Source organism: Hemicordylus capensis, chromosome 3 (genome assembly GCF_027244095.1).
Source record: "Hemicordylus capensis ecotype Gifberg chromosome 3, rHemCap1.1.pri, whole genome shotgun sequence".
NCBI lineage: Eukaryota > Metazoa > Chordata > Lepidosauria > Squamata > Cordylidae > Hemicordylus > Hemicordylus capensis.
In genome coordinates this window covers 84,245,055-84,261,377 of record NC_069659.1, presented here as the reverse complement: position 1 = coordinate 84,261,377, position 16,323 = coordinate 84,245,055, and the positions used below count along the sequence as shown (strand labels likewise).

The 16,323-nt window shown below is 43.6% G+C and overlaps 1 protein-coding gene across 4 annotated transcripts in view; it reads left to right on the top strand.

Moving 5' to 3' along the window:
• Window positions 1-16,323, top strand: part of APP (amyloid beta precursor protein) — a 286,207-nt gene that overhangs the window by 61,793 nt on the left and 208,091 nt on the right. For all 4 annotated transcript variants that reach the window (XM_053307486.1, XM_053307485.1, XM_053307488.1 and 1 more), the window contains exon 2: window positions 9,590-9,757. In XM_053307486.1, coding sequence (XP_053163461.1) covers window positions 9,590-9,757 — 168 coding nt within the window. The remainder of the gene's footprint in view (window positions 1-9,589; window positions 9,758-16,323) is intronic.

The following is a 16,323-nucleotide window of genomic DNA, read 5'->3' as shown; positions in this document are numbered from 1 at the left end:
CTTCGCCCAGACACAGTAAACCCAAGCTGTGGCGGTCTTGAGAGGGCAATTTAGTGTTGCACTTAGTGCAGCGCTTAAATGTTTTCTTTCCCTTCGAGGCATCCATTTTACTCACGGTCCAAGGTTTGTTGCCGGTAAATCAGTCCTATCTTTCGTTGTGTTGGAAGGTTAGAGAAAAATGAGGTGGTTACAGTCCGAGTCAACAGGGAGAGCAAGGACTCTGAATCAGCAGGCAAGAGATAGTCCAAAAGCAGTCCGAGTAAAAAAACAAACAGTAGAAGTAATAGAAATTGCCAAGGAAAAACACGAAGGAGCTGCAGAAACCGAGTGATCTCTACGGTGGTTGCAAAGGAACTGAGCTGCCTGCGCTTCCTCCCGCCTTAAATAGCCACGTGGGGCGGGGCGCAGGCGCTGAAAAGGAGCTGTGAAACTCGACGCCAAGAGACTTCCGCGCATGCACATAACCCATTCTAATGGATTCAACGGATCCCGTACCAGATCTGGGACTCATTCCAATTTTAGATCATTTAAGCTGTAGCTCTGTGTGTACGTAGCTAGGAGTAAGCTCCATTAAATACAATGGGACTTATTTCTGAGTAAAAGATGTTTAGATTGCTCTGTTAGTGTCCAACCATACACACATATATGGGAACAAGCCCCACTAAACATAGTGGAACTTACTTCTGAGCAAACTTGCATAAGATTGCATTGGAAATCCCAATGTATAATGTGTTAGCATGTGTGTGTCTGACTGCAACTTTACCCACTAAATAGTCACTCAATCATTGTAATATCATATTTCTTTTTTCCTGGTTAATTGAATTATTAAGACAAGTCATGAGCACATTGAGATGCCTTCATAGCACTGGAGTTGACAGGTGTTTGCTAATTAAGCTTTTAGCATATTTAGTATTCCATGTTAATTATTTGTTGAAGACAGTTTAATGTTTTTTGTCATATGGAGATGTGGATGCTATTAAGGGACACTTTAAGTCATACAGAAAGGTTTAGATCATAATCATGATAAATGTAGATTTATCACTACCACAGTTGAACTATTTCCTTATGTGGCTTTTGTGTATCGGACAGGCAGCTAATGGATTTCCTATATTTGCAGCTGTTGGTAGCAGATGTCAGTGTAACATATTTGTTTTAATTTGGTTAGGGCACGAAATAGCGCATCCTTCTTCAGAATTTCTGTATTATCTGGAAGAAAATATTAGTTGCTACCTTTTAAAAAGGATTTTTTTGCCCATAATATATCTTGGTAAACACACTGGAATCGTTCTATCATGCATGCATTAACTTGCCAAACTAACTGGTGCCTCTCTTTGCTGTTCTTGGGAAGCTTACTATACAGTATTAAACCATGCCACAGATTATAGGACTTGGGTTATAACTGTTTTCCCAACTATAGGGAGGTCATCGTCACGATGGGTTAATATCCATCACATGTTCTGAAACAGAGCCAATGAAATTTCTCATGCTAGTCAAAGGTCATACAGCTATCCCTCACTTTCAAAACTCCAGTGACAGGTTTATATCTTATCAGCCCAATAACTTTCTTTACTTGACTACTAAATCCTACTGCCCCAACCTTTTTCCCCCTCTTTTTTTTTTTTTTTTTGGTCTTTGGTGACCATGCATTTTCATCCCAGAGACTTTGGCCCTTCTAGTTCACAATAGGACAGATTCTGGTGTGCAGCTCTGTCTCTGCTTTCCATCCTGTACCTTTCTCCAAAGTGGATAGCTTGCACCTCATGGCTAGATTAACCACACCATTTTAAAAAAACTGCTTACTTGTCTGTTTTATAGCAGCTGTGAAAATTAAAAAGAAACTTTATTGTCCTGCTCACAAAATGTAGTAGAGCCTGCATCCTAAATGCCGTAGGGTGCCAAATCTTCCCACTTAATTGATGCTCCCTGAGCCTGCTACATCCTTGCCTGATTTACCTACTGATAATAAACAACATGAAGGACTTTAGTTGTATTCCTGTCCCTTATGAAGTAGTAAAGCAAAATGTGGTGCCTCTAGCCAATCTCATAAACAGTTTATTAATTGGGTACTGCAATAAAGTACTATATCGGGCAGCAGCGATATAGGAAGATGCTGAAAGGCATCATCTCATACTGCATGGGAGGAGGCAAGGGTAAACTTCTCCTGTATTCTACCAAAGACAACTACAGGGCTCTGTGGACGCTTGGAGTCAAAATCAATTTGACGGCACACTTTGCCTTTACAATAAAGAACAATTTAAAAAAATCTTTCCTCCTCTGCATCACTCTGAATATTGATTGTATGGATTTATTATTATTTGCTGAGTTTGCAGATTTAGGGCTGACTGAACTGGTCATTGAGGAAATCAGTTGCTTAATCATCAATTTTATTTTGTTTACATTTTGTTCCAACTTAATTCTGCATTTGTTTGTTTGTTTGTTTGATTTATATACCGCCCTTCCGAAATGGCTCAAGGCGGTTTACAATTAAAACAGAAAACATTAAAAACAATTAAAACAGAGATACAAATATAAATACCAATTTAAAACAACTTAAAAAACAATTAAACTATCAAAACAATTAAAACCCTGAAAACCAGGTATTAAAACAATTAAAACTGATTAAAAACCCTGAAAGGCCAGGCCAAACAGATAGGTTTTAAGGGCTCTCTTGAAGGACAGTAAGGAATCAAGATTACGAATTTCCGCTGGGAGTGACTGGGAGTGGAATCACAGTCCAGGAGCAGCTACAGAGAAGGCCCGCCTCCGAGTCTCCACCAAACGAACCGGTGACAACTGGAGACGGACCTCCCCAGATGACCTTAACGTGCGGTGGGGATCATGTAAAAGAAGGCGCTCTCTAAGATATCTTGGACCCAAGCCGTTCAGGGCTTTAAAGGTAATAACCAGCACTTTGTATTTTGCCCGGAAACATATTGGCAGCCAGTGTAACTGTTTTAAAACAGGCATCATATGGTCTCTTCGGGTTGCCCCAGAGACCAATCTGGCTGCCGCAATCTGAACTAACTGAAGTTTCCAGACTACGTACAAAGGCAGCCCCACGTAGAGCGCATTGCAATAGTCAAGCCGGGAGGTTACCAGCTGATGCACCACTGTTTTGAGGTCATCCTCTTTGAGGAATGGGCGCAGCTGTCGAATCAGCCGGAGCTGATAGAAAGCACTCCTGGCCATGGCCTCCACCTGAGATACCAGGGTGAGGCCTGGGTCCAGGAGTACTCCCAAGCTACGCACCTGATCCTTCTGGGGGAGTGTAACCCCATCCAGCACAGGAAGATCTAACTCACCCCTCAGATTCTGAGCCCCCACAAAGCACCTCCATCTTGCTTGGATTCAGCTTCAATTTGTTCTCCCTCATCCAGCCCATTACTGCTTGTAGGCAGGCATTTAGAGAATGAGTGCCATTTCCTGGGGATGAAAAGGAGAAGTAGATTTGGGTGTCATCAGCATACTGATAACACCCAGCACCAAACCTCCTGATGACTTCACCCAGCGGTTTCATGTAGATGTTAAAAAGCATTGGTGACAGAATGGAGCCCTGAGGGACTCCATATAACAGCTCCTGTTTTGAGGAGCAACTGTCACCAAGCTCCACCATCTGGAATCTGCCCGAGAGATAGGAACGGAACCACTGCAAAGCAGTGCCCCCTATCCCCAACTCCCCCAGGTGATCCAGAAGGATACCATGGTCGATGGTATCGAACGCCGCCGAGAGATCCAGAAGAACCAGCAGAGTCACACTCCCTCTGTCGATTCCCCGGTAAAAGTCATCCATCAGGCCGACCAAGGCTGTCTCAACTCCATAGCCCGTTCTAAAGCCAGTTTGAAATGGGTCTAGATAATCAGTTTCCTCCAAGACTGCCTGGAGCTGGTCAGCCACCACCCTCTCAATCACTTTGCCCAACCAAGGGAGATTGGAGATTGGCCTGTAGCTGTCCATCGCTAAGGGGTCCAGGGAAGGCTTCTTTAAGAGTGGTCTAATCATTGCCTCCTTCAGGCAGGGGGGCACCCTACCCTCCCTCAGCGATGCATTTATTATATTAATTAGGCCATTTCCTACAATCTCCCTGCTAGATAGAAGCAGCCAAGTCGGGCAAGGATCCAGAGAACAGGTGGTAGGCTGCACCGCCCCAAGCAGCTTGTCCACATCCTCAGAAGTCACAGATTGAAACTGATCCAATCTAATACTGCAAGAAGGATTGCTGGACACCTTCTCCATAGACCTTGCAGAAATAGTGGAGTCCAAGTCAGCCCGAATACAGGAGATCTTATTCGCAAAGAACCCATTAAAGGCATCACAGCAGAGCAACCCCGGGGACTGATTGGAAGTAGAAGGAGGAGAAACCAAACGCCTCACAACCCGGGATAGCTCTGCCGAGCGTGAACCTGCAGCTGCAATGTGCGCAGACCAGAATTTCTTTTTCGCTGCGCGCACTGCCACCACATAAGCCTTCAAATGGGTCACGTGCTGAATCCTGTCAGATTCGAACCGAGTTCTCCTCCACTTGTGCTCTAGTCGCATACCCAACCGCTTCAGCCCCCGCAGCTCCTCAGTATACCAAGGGGCCCTTTTTGCAGCAGGTCGGAAGGGACGCTTAGGAGCAATTGTGTCTACTGCCCTTTTGAGTTCCCTGTTCCAGGTTCCCACCAGGGCATCGACAGAATCACCGGCCGCACCAACGTCAAAATCCTCCAAGGCCTTTTGAAATCCCACTGGGTCCAGCAGCCTTTTCGGACGGACCATCCTAATAGGTCCACCACCCCTGCAGGGGTGAATTGCGGCTGTGAGACCAACCTTAACCAGGTAGTGGTCCGTCCATGACAATGGGGAAAGCACAGGATTCCCCACCCACGGAACACCCCCCTGATCCGAACAAAAGACCAAGTCGAGTGCATGGCCGGCAACGTGAGTCGGTTCAGAAACTAGTTGAGATAGGCCCATAGTTGTCATGGCTGCTATGAACTCCTGAGCCGCACCAGACAAGCCAGCCCCAAAGTGGATATTGAAGTCCCCCAGCACCAAAAGTCTAGGAGACTCCAACACCAACTCCGCGACCAGCTCCGTCAGCTCAATTAGGGAGTCAGTTGGGCAGCGGGGTGGACGGTACACCAACAGAATCCCCAATCTATCCCTAGTTCCCAGCCTCAAAAATATGCACTCAATGTAAGTCAACTGTCTCACAGGGGCCCTGGTAAGGGAAATGGTATTCTTATGGACCACAGCCACTCCACCCCCCCGCCCACTTCCCCTGGCCTGTTCCACGACAGAGTAACCTGGTGGGAGAAGCTGAGCCCACACTGGACCACTCGCCTCCCCCAACCAGGTCTCCGTTATACATGCCAGGTCAGCTCCCTCATCCACGATCAGATCGTGGACAATTTCGGTCTTATTCTGAACTGACCTGGCATTGCAAAGGAGCAAGGCCAGATTCTGTGGGTCGTTGGAGCTGCTCCCCAAGGCCGAAGAGTTGACAGAACAGTTGGAAGTGGAAACAGTTATTAAATTACTGACTTTCCTTCCCCTGTAACAGCCAGCTGCTCTGCCAATGCCAATTCTTCTATTCCTCACCACTACAGTAATATCAGCCCCTGAACTGCTAGGCAAACCCCCAGCACCATCCCCCCCAAGAGAGCCCAAACACATGTCTGCAAGAGGCCTGGCCCAACCCAACCCCCCAGCCCTCAGTCCCACCCCCGAACGCCCGGCCCCAAAGGCAGGCCCCCTTTGGCGGCCGGCTTTGGCGGCCTGACAGCCACGCCAATGGCTACGCCGATGGCGAGCCTCCTTGCTTTTAAGCCTGCAAGCACCAGAAGCCACTCCTCACACAAGCAGCTCCCAGGACAGGCGGCAGGTGGTAGAATTTCAGCAGTCCTGAGCAATCTGGGAGGCTGGCAACCAGCCAGCTGGAACTTTGCAGCCAACAAGCAGGCTGCACTCCGTCTGGGCTGGACTGTCCACAGGGGGCAAATGGGCTAGATGGTAAATCCCAGCAAGGGATTTACCATTTGTTCTCACTAGTGTGAGAAACTAGTGCAATGGCTAGGCACTGTTAGTCAAGTGCAATGACTTTCATAGATACTAACTTACTGTAGGCATCTGGCTAAGGGATGTATTCTTAGATGTTAAAAGTATTTATTTTGAGCTACTACAAAAATGAAGTCTTTTCCTTAATAATTAAACACAGGGGAACACAGCTTAGAACTTGAATATTACAAGTTGATGTCTTCTAAAAACAAGGCCTTTGCGGTGGGGGTTTGTGAGTTCAGGAATAGCCATGGCATTTCATACAAAATTTAAAGATCAGTAAAGTGTGAATGATCCCCCTCTCACAAGTAGTTAGTCTTTTATGAACTAACTTAGCAGTGAAATGGGTGGAGGTGGGAACCCCTATTGAACCCCAGCACAGCAACCTTCCAGTGGCTGTTGCTGGTGTCTGCCTTATGTTTCTTTTTAGAATTTGAGTCCTTTGGGGACAGAAGACCATCTTATTTATGTATTATTTATTTTTCTATGTAAACTACTTTGAGAACATCGCTTGAAGAGCAGTATATAAATATTTGTAGTAGTAGAAGGTTTCTTGAAATGATAGAAACCCCTCCAACATTTTTCATTGTTGCTGCTGTCTTAGGGATGGGTGCAATCACATTCCCTGTTGCTGGATGTTGGCAGCTGATACGATACTCTCCATATGGTTTACCAGAAGATGCCAGTGTGCCTTGCTTCATTCTCCTGCATCTTCTGGGTATGCAATTGAACTTAGATTGAACAAAAGTAGTACTCATAAGCTCTGAGGAGTGGAATTGTAGCTAAGAAGTTCCCCTGTTTGTCCCCTGCCCCCACACACTTCTTAATCTGTAAACATGGTGAAGTTTTTGCTTGGCACTATTTAGTAGGCTTTCCCCCATTTCAACTGAGGGTGAGAACCAACCTTTTATGACACTTGGATTAGAATTCAGTAGGACCACTAGGAGCCTGATAAAATATCTTTTTGTGGGAGGGAGGGGTGCAGGTGTAGGGTGAGAGACTGGATCTAACTTAGTGGCCATTCTTGCTATAAGGATTTTGGGCATTCTTGGTATAGGTGTTGTGTTACATTGAATTGCCCAGGATAGCTCAGCTTCTTTTAGAAACTGAGAACACTTTCAGGATAGCGAACAGTTTTCTCATTCCTTTTGCTGTGTAAACCACTTTGAGATCTAACTTGTTGAAAAGCAATAGATAAATATTTTATATAAGAGCTAATATTTGCACTCTTCCATGATGAATTCATTCATAAGACTCTAAATCTTTCAGTCGCTGCCTATTTGGTGGCCTTCCCTAGAGATATTGGTGTATCTTTTTAAAAAAAAATTGATGTTTTTTAACAGTTTATATTTTACAGTAACATGCCCAATTCCCCCCTCCACCTTACCCCCCCCCCCCCCCCAAAAAAAAGAAAGAAAGAGGAATGGGAGAAAGGGAAGAGAAGAAGGGAAAATCTGTGACATCTCTTTGCTTTCTCCTGGAAATTGATACCCTTCGACATACTGATGTCTAACATATGTTTTCATTCTATTTATGCCAGATGTGTTGTGTGGAGAGAATCATTGTGTGGTTTTCATATTTGCTGACTCTGTTACTTCAGGCAAATGACTGTCTACTGTTACATGGCTTTATTATTGCTCACTAAGCATCTTGAGGTTAATTTGATTTTTAAAGAGGATTAATATTGAATTACCAAAGCCCTGTGTGTTGAATGACAACACTTTTTAGGACATCACAACAGCATCAGAGAACAAATGCAGCATTTTGAAACTGTTGTAACATAACTTTAGTTTTAATACTAGAATGAATGATTTATGAATAAATTTGCCTAAAACTTCTAAATAGTATGGGAGAGTCTGTGTCTGGGGTTTTGATGAGACTGTGATATTTACAATTAAATGTAAACAAGGTGACTTGCAATGAGACACCATCAAATAATATGTAACCTTACTAAGCATGTATTGAAATTAAGCTATGGAAAGTTGGAAAAGTACATTTCCTGTTCACAGATTTACTTAATCACAAATGGATCTCATCAAAGTTAACGTCGTATGAAACGTTACTGACTTCTGACTTAATGAAAAGCAAGAAGGCCTTAATTATAATTGTATATATATGAGAGTGGTTGCACAAGTCATATAATCAGTTGAGTTAGCTCATTGGTCTATCTAGCCCAGTATCTGAGCTGCTGCTTACTGTCCAGGAGAGGGATCTGGGGTTGTGGTGAACAGCTAGTTTAAAGTGTCAACTCATTGTGCGACAGCTGTGAAAAAGGCCAATTCCATGCTTGGAATCATTAGGAAGGGGATTGAAAATAAAACTGCTAATATTACAATGCCCTTATACAAAACTATGGTGCGGCCACATTTACAGTACTATGTATGGTTCTGGTCACCATACTTCAGAAATGACATAATAGAACTGGAGAAGATGCAGAAGCGGGCAACAAAGATGATCAGGGGCCTAGAGCACCTTCCTTACAAGGCCAGACTACACTATCTTGAGCTTTTTAGTTTGGAAAAAAGAAAACTGAGGGGAGATATGATAGAGGTCTATAAAACCATGCATGGTGTGGAGAAAGTTGATAGAGAGTGCTTCATGGAATGCATGCAGGGTTTCTGTACTATGTATTTATCATATTTGAAGAAATATTTAAATATGTCCAGATAGAAAGCCTGCAATATTGGCAGCCCCAGTCCTTATAATATACAAGAATTCCTCTAGGAGTGTGTCTCAAGGCATCCAAGGTCAGGTCCGTACACAAATTGTATTTCAGCATGGCCTGTCTCCACTGTGGCTTCAAAATGCATGTAAAAACGCATTGGCTGCCATAGAGGAAAAGTATACTACTGCCATCTCACTGCAGAAACATCTAGGAGTGTCCAGTGAAGAAGGGACATGTCCCTGGTTTCATAAGGGCATAGCTGAACTATGTACTTAGTGTCAGCCTAGCATGACAAATTGTTCTTTGAGAGTAGCAATATTGTCTTGCATCTAGAAGACTGTTTCTAGCTGACATTGTATATGAAGTGCTAAAAAGCTGGTGGCTAGTCCTCTGTTCTTTAGCTCTGTAATGGAACAAGGAGGGAGGGAGGATGAGTAGGACCTTCCATGGATGCTCTCTTAGTGCAACCAGAGTCTCTTCTTGCCAGAACTACTTTGGCTGATTTCAGCCTGCTCCTTTTGTAGGATGTACATGTGACAACACCACCAGATTCCAGCTCCTGCCTTCTGTGACACCAGAGTTACTGCTGCCTTTATGTGAGTCGGGGGACGGTCAGATCCTGTTCTCTGGTGATGTTCTCTGGTGACAGTCATATCCTGTTCTCAACAAGGCCTATTGACCAAATACTTTGAAATTATTTAATAGTCTAAAACGTCCTTTGCTTTTTCAACTGAAACAAGTCAAATGAACGTTTAAAACTCTTATATGGGCTCCCAACCACTCTTTCCCACCCCCTTATCACCACCATTCAGGTTTTAGGACAGTTGCTTTTAGTTGTGAATACAATAACGAATTAATAATAATTTTATCTTCTGTTGTTCTAGGTGCCCACTGATGGAAATGCTGGCCTGTTGGCAGAGCCCCAAGTGGCCATGTTTTGTGGCAAACTGAATATGCATATGAATGTTCAGAATGGAAAATGGGAATCTGACCCTTCTGGGATCAAGAGCTGTATTGGGACAAAAGAAGAGATTTTGCAGTACTGCCAGCAAGTAAGTTTCTACTTGAGCATACTTTATTTAAGTAAGTAAAGGATGCAAATTTATATTCTGTTACCATACTTGGACACACATGTGTACACTATTCTTGTGTGTATCTCTGCTTTGGGGCCAGATTGGGAATGTACTCAAAACCAAACTTCCAATGTGAATAGCAAATAGACTGCAGTCTAGACAGGCAACATTAGGGTACCCCACAGGAGTAAGCAGACTCGGAAACGAGGGTTTTGAAAACATTTTTGTTTAGCAGAGGCACAATGTAAAATGTGGTACTTGGCAACTGCCCAGGAGGTGATGATGGGGGTGGGAGCAATGTAAAGGCTTGTTACCTGGCAGGCATTTGAATGTGGATTCAAAGAGGAAACAAGGTGGCAGAGAGATGATTAAAAAGGAATCGAAAACAGCTTTACTACCTATCTTTAATCTGTTGTTTCATGCACAAAACCAAAAGGGGTGAATCTCACCAAGGGACACTTGGGATCCAAGCCACAGAAATTCTCCCAAGCAGCAGACAAGGAATGACAGCAAGGTGCCAGCTCTGCACCAGATTCCAAGGTTTATGGTACTCTGTGTGCCCACAGCTAGTAAGGAGAACTCTGGGTTTTCCAAGGCAATTAGTTGCAGGCCTTAGCCCATGGCAAGCCCACACAAAGAATGGTCCAGCCTCAGTGGTTCCACTCCCAGGAACAAGGATTTTGCTTGCATGTCCAGGGGACCCCGACATTCATGTATGGTCAGTTACTGGAAACAACTTGTACCCCTGCACCCATGGACAGGGTGACCCCAGGATTCTTAGCTCGAAGAATGTCTAGGACAATCTTGTGAAGGTTCCCCCCGTGGTAAACACACATGACACCAGTCACTATCACTTGAAGATAGTGATTTCAGCTCAGCTAAATGTTTTTGGACACTATAGTTAAGTGTTCCAGCATAGAGGCTCAGCAATCCAGTGGCTCAACTTAAGGGGGGAAGGGATTTGATCCCACCATGGATGTTCAGCTGAGCAGTAGAAGCTAGCTTGTTCCACTAGTCTCCTATGGCAAAAAAATCAGCATTGGTTTGAGAATAAGGGGTTTTTCTAGAGTTTTACCCTATGTGGGATTCCAAAAACAGGAAAACTTAGAAATACAAAGGGGAGTGTTCTACCACAAGACCTAGAGGAGCTGTGTGAATGGGACAGTCCTTATTCATATGGATTCCAGAACAAAGGGGTTCTTTTGTGCCAAATCTAATTAGCTGCTTCGATGCTTATTTTGATTGCATGACAGTGTGGGGCTGTTCAAGATCTCAAGCACAATATTTTTTTTAAGACTGCTTTCTTATTTTGCTTGGAGCTCTAATCTCATTAGGTATATAGCAAATATGGAGTGGATTCTTTACTTTCTCCAAGGTGGTTTTGCAGCAGCGGAGATATGCGTGGTATAGCAATTTGACCTGTCTTAGGGGCTTGTTCCTCCTCCTAGTATTAAGCAACTCTCTATGCACAGAGTTCCACTCAGCCATGTTTAGGTCAGAGGCCAAAGTTTCCAAGGTTGGAGAAAAGCTATCTGTTGTATTTTTTTAAAAAAATCAATTCAAAGCAAAATCGTATGTAATTTTTACTCTTCTTTCTGCAAATGTACCTTGTTCTTGCACTGAGTTTAACAAGAATCTCTCTGGTTTTCAAGTTGTGGACGGTGAGTTCTTTCTGAAGCTTATCTTCTGCTGGAGCTAATATTGCTGTCTATTAATATTATTGCTGATAGTTTGTATAGCTCTTCTGGAGATAAGAGCTTAATCTTAATCTAGTCTCTAATTTATGTCAACATAAAGCAGAGAGATGAAGATAAGGTACTCTTCTTGTCTTTAACAGAGATACAAAGTCAAGACTCAGTTTATTGCTTTCTCCTTGGTAAAGAGCAGTCTTTGTTTTGACTTTCTGTAGTATGTCAGCAAGTCAAGAAAAAATGGCTTATTGCCCATACCTTTACATTCTGAGAAGAGTCTGCTACTGATGATGTTTTAGTTATGGCAGCAGGGGCGTAACTACCATTAGGCAAGGGGAGGCGGCTGCCTGGGGGCCCCCACGCCTCGAGGGGCCCCCCAGAGGCAAGTCACATGACTCCCCAACACCCGCAGAGCCAACCCCAAATTTGGAGCAAAGGCAGCATGCATGCAGCAAAGTCCTTGTCTGTAGAAGCAACTCTGAGCTGGGAGCGCTCTTCCCCATGGGAGGGTGGAGGGACGGGGTTAAAGCGAGGGAGTGGAGTTTTCTAGAGAAGCTGGCATAATGGGAATGTGAGTGTGAGTGCACTATATGTTGTGAAGTGTGTGTGTATCAGTGAGGGGCCCATTTTAAAATTTTGTCTCTGGGCCCACTACAGCTTTTTTACGCCCCTGTATGGCAGTGCAGCAGCTTAGGCTGGTTTTAGTTTTTCACACTTGTTAGTCACCTTTCAAACAAGTAGAGTTTGAAATGAAATTAAGTATGAGCAGTGTTCCCTTTAACAGGAATTCTCAGATGTTGTGGACTACAACTCCCATAATTCCAAGTGAAATGCTGTTGCACCTGGGGATGCTAGGAGTTGTAGTGAACAACATTTGGGAATCCCTGCTACAGGGAACACTGATGATGAGTGTTGGGGTTTAAATGAAACTTTTTAAAAATGAGCCTCTTGTGGAAATTATTTTGTTTTCCCCCAGTTGCTGCTTTAATCCTGATGTTGCCTGAAAGACACAACCAAGCTCCTTTCCAGCCCTGTGGTTTTTGTTGTTTTTCCATTTTGTATGAAATTTAAATTGAATATTCAGTGAACCCTTTTTTTTAAAAAAAAAGTAACAGCATGAAACCAATGAGACTGAAAACTCATATGCTTGAACTATAATAGCATTGCCTTTTAGAATGTGGGTGTTTAGGAAAAGTATCGGATACCTTCATTTGCAATTGCCAGAAATGAGCATAGGGAGAAAAAGCTGAAGATGAAAGTTGAAGCAGCACAAGTAAAATTTGTGATACATGCAATAGCATTAAATATGACTGCTGCAGTATCTGATTGTGGAGATCTGTTGCAGAGAAGATTTATGGTGGTATCTGTTAGAACAGGGGTGGGGAACCTTGGCCCTCCAGCTGTTTTTGAACTACAACTCCCAATTGTGGCTGGGGATGATGGGAGTTGTAGTTCAAAAGCACTAGAGGGCCAAGGTTCCCCACCCCTGTGTTAGAAGGTCCCATATAGCTTTGACCACAGGCTAGAATCCACCACAAGGGGTAGATTTCTGATCTCTAAAAGTAGGTAACGGCTTAGAAATTTCAGCTTTACAGACAGGCTGTTTCAGAACTCTATAGATTCAGGCAAGCAACAGCATAATATTTTGTGCCCAATTCACATGTTTAGTGCTTACTCTCTAATCTTATGGATCCCTTTTCAGGCATTGCATGAATGGGTGGGGGGTTGGATTGTGTATTTCTGACTTTCTCACATAAGAACCCCCATGCATACAACTGTACAACAGAAGTGTCTCCATGCAGTGGATACCAGCCCCCCCCCTTCCTATTTCCATGGAAAACTATCCTGTTTCTTTTTTCCTACTTCCATCCCTTGCATTCATGTAATGTTTGAAAAAAGTTAAGATGTTAATTAGATTGTTGAAATGAGAGGTCAGATTATCAATAATGATGCATGAAGATAGATGAATTCTGAATGAATTCAATTTTCTGGGACTATAGAGGACATTTGTAAATAGTCCATCAGAAGCTAACAGCATTCAAGCTAAATTTACCTTAATGTAAACAGAACACATAATAAGGTCATTCACGTGACCTTTGTGTGTAGGGCTGGGGGAGTGTAGGGGGAAGGCAGGAGCACATTACCTTCCCCCACGCAGTCTCCTATCCCTTCTCACCACGCCACTCGTGTGCGCCCACATGATTGCCACTGCAACGAGCAGTGTGGCAATCTGGAGGTTAGGGAAATGAAGCCTGGCCTCCAGGAAGCTCACAATGCACCATGGCCTCTATAATGTACGTGGCTGTTGGCAGCCCAGCTCTCCTCATGACTGGGAAATGAGGGAGGAGGGCATACATGTGTCCTCTAACTTCACATTTAGCCCAAGTAAAAAAACCTGGGATCAGTCCCAATACCAGTGGTTCTTGCGAGCAGGGCTGGGTACGGCTGCTCTAGCCGAGGTAAAGGTACAGGTGAAAATGACCTCAATATGGTCCTTTCCCTGATTACTTTCAACATGATTGGTGACAGTGAAGAGGAATTTATTTATTTATTTATTACATTCTACATCCTGCTCTTCCTCCAAGGAGCCCAGAGCAGTGTACTACATACTTAAGTTTCTCCTCACAACAACCCTGTGAAGTAGGTTAGGCTGAGAGAGAAGTGACTGGCCCAGAGTCACCCAGCAAGTATCATGGCTGAATGGGGGTTTGAACTCTGGTCTTCCCGGTCCTAGTCCATAACTCTAACCACTATACCACGCTGGCTCTGTATAGGTTGAATACGTGATACTTGCTTCTGAAACGCAGGTTTGCTGAAAGTAGTAGAAAGCTGGCAGACTGTATGAAAGTATCAAAAGAACCAAACAGAAATGATGTGAAGTGAATCTGCTTCTGTTTGGATTTCTTCATTGCTTGATATACCATGTATGTGTTGTATTCTGAGAGTGGAGAGAGAACAGTGTGTTATATCCTGTTCCTTTTTTTGTCCTTTTCATCCTGCCAATTATCTTGCTAGTAGGGCCGCACTGCAGATCAGACGCAGGGAGATTTGTGCAAGTTTTCAAATTTCCTGTTAGCAAGAAGCAATATAGTGTAAAAGCGGAGGAGTTTTAACTGCAGGCACAAAAAGTAAGGGTATCATTTTTCCACATTCCTATTGGCAAACAGACTTGCTTCCTCGTCTCTTCTGCTCATAATACTTTCTCAGTGAAACTAATCTTTCTGTGACACGGATGGCTGCTGTTAATATGAATGAAAGATGAGTCAGGCAGGCAGGTGGTAGTGTCTTTGACATCCTTCCCTCAGCAATGATACATACACCCTCTCTCTTCCTAGAATGCAAGCAGTTGTCTTGCTTTTAGTGCTGCAGTACTGAAATGCAGTTGCATGAGATTAATCTAGATTATTCCAAGGAGTTTTCTCCTAGATGTTTGCAACTAGAATTCCCTTTCTCCGCTATCTGAATCAGGCAGGTACAACAGGCTGGTTCAGACATAGTGTTGAACCATGTTTAAAGCTTGGTTCCGGGTTATATCTCCAAGTATCAGGAGTGTGTGTGAGATATACTGAGCTAGATGGACCTATGGTCTGACTCAGTATATCGCAGCTTCCTATGTTCCTATGCCTCCATCCTCTGCCTGCATGTGGATTGGAAGTTCTGACTGTGGTTGCAAACAGACCAAAATCAGTTGTGACATTCTAAATAGATCTCGCTGTGTGTGTATTAAAGAAAGTTGGTTAGAATAAGCCTGTGTTGGTCATTCAGATGTATTTAAACACAGAAGTAGAATTCAGAGGTATATGTGGGGTGAGGGGGGTCTACACATAATCCAATCCTGAGGTTGAAGTATATTGCACAGGACTAAAACTTAACCACGGTTCAGTGTGACATTGAACTGGCCCTGGTACCTGGAATGAGATCCAGGTCCTAGCTCCACTGCTTACCTTGGAAACTGGATTTGGGGATTGAATTTGCAGCAGATTGAAAGTATGGTCTGAGGGGGTGACTAGGCAAGGGCAGCAGGTCAGACTTTTTTTACTGCTTATACCTGAGCTGGCACAGGTATCCCAGAAGCCTGGCACACTGGAAATTGTGAGATGATGTATAGACAGGATCATAAGAAGCTACCTTATACCGAGTCAGACCATTGGTCCATCTAGCTTGGTATTGTCTGCACAGACTGTCTGTGGCTTCTCCAAGGCTGCAGGCAGGAATCTCTCTCAGCCCTATCTTGGAGATGCCAGAGAGGGAACTTGGAACCTTCTGCATGCAGATGCCCTTCCCAGAGCGGCCCCATCCCCTGAGGGGAATATCTTACAGTGCTCACACGTTTCCCATTCAAATGCAAACCAGAGCAGATCCTGCTTAGCAAACGGGACTATTCATGCTTGTTATCACAAGACGATCTGACCAGCTGGATAAGTGTACATAAAAAGCTGTGTGTAAGTCTCAGATGAAACTAATCCATCTCTGAAGGATCTCTTCCTCTGCTCTTGCTCAGGGAATGTAAAAGAAAGTGTTAATAGCTAGAAACTGGAAGCAAACTGCTTCTGATGTTTCCTGTCAGATTAATATTTCTGAATCAAAGAAAAGGGTGTAAAAAGAAATTACTGTATATTTTTTAAAAAATGGTTTAGAAATGGTAAGGAAAAGTGCTAGAGTTAAAACCTATCCAAACCGATATGGTTGGGTTTGTCGTAACAAAGATTCTTGTTACATATGGAAAGTTACAGTGTTTAGTCAATGAAACAATTGTATTTCCCCCCCCCCAATTGTATCTTTCTATGTTATGAGATGTTTTGTTTATGTTATGTTATGCTGACCTTGGGTTGCAAATAAAGAACTTTGACTTTG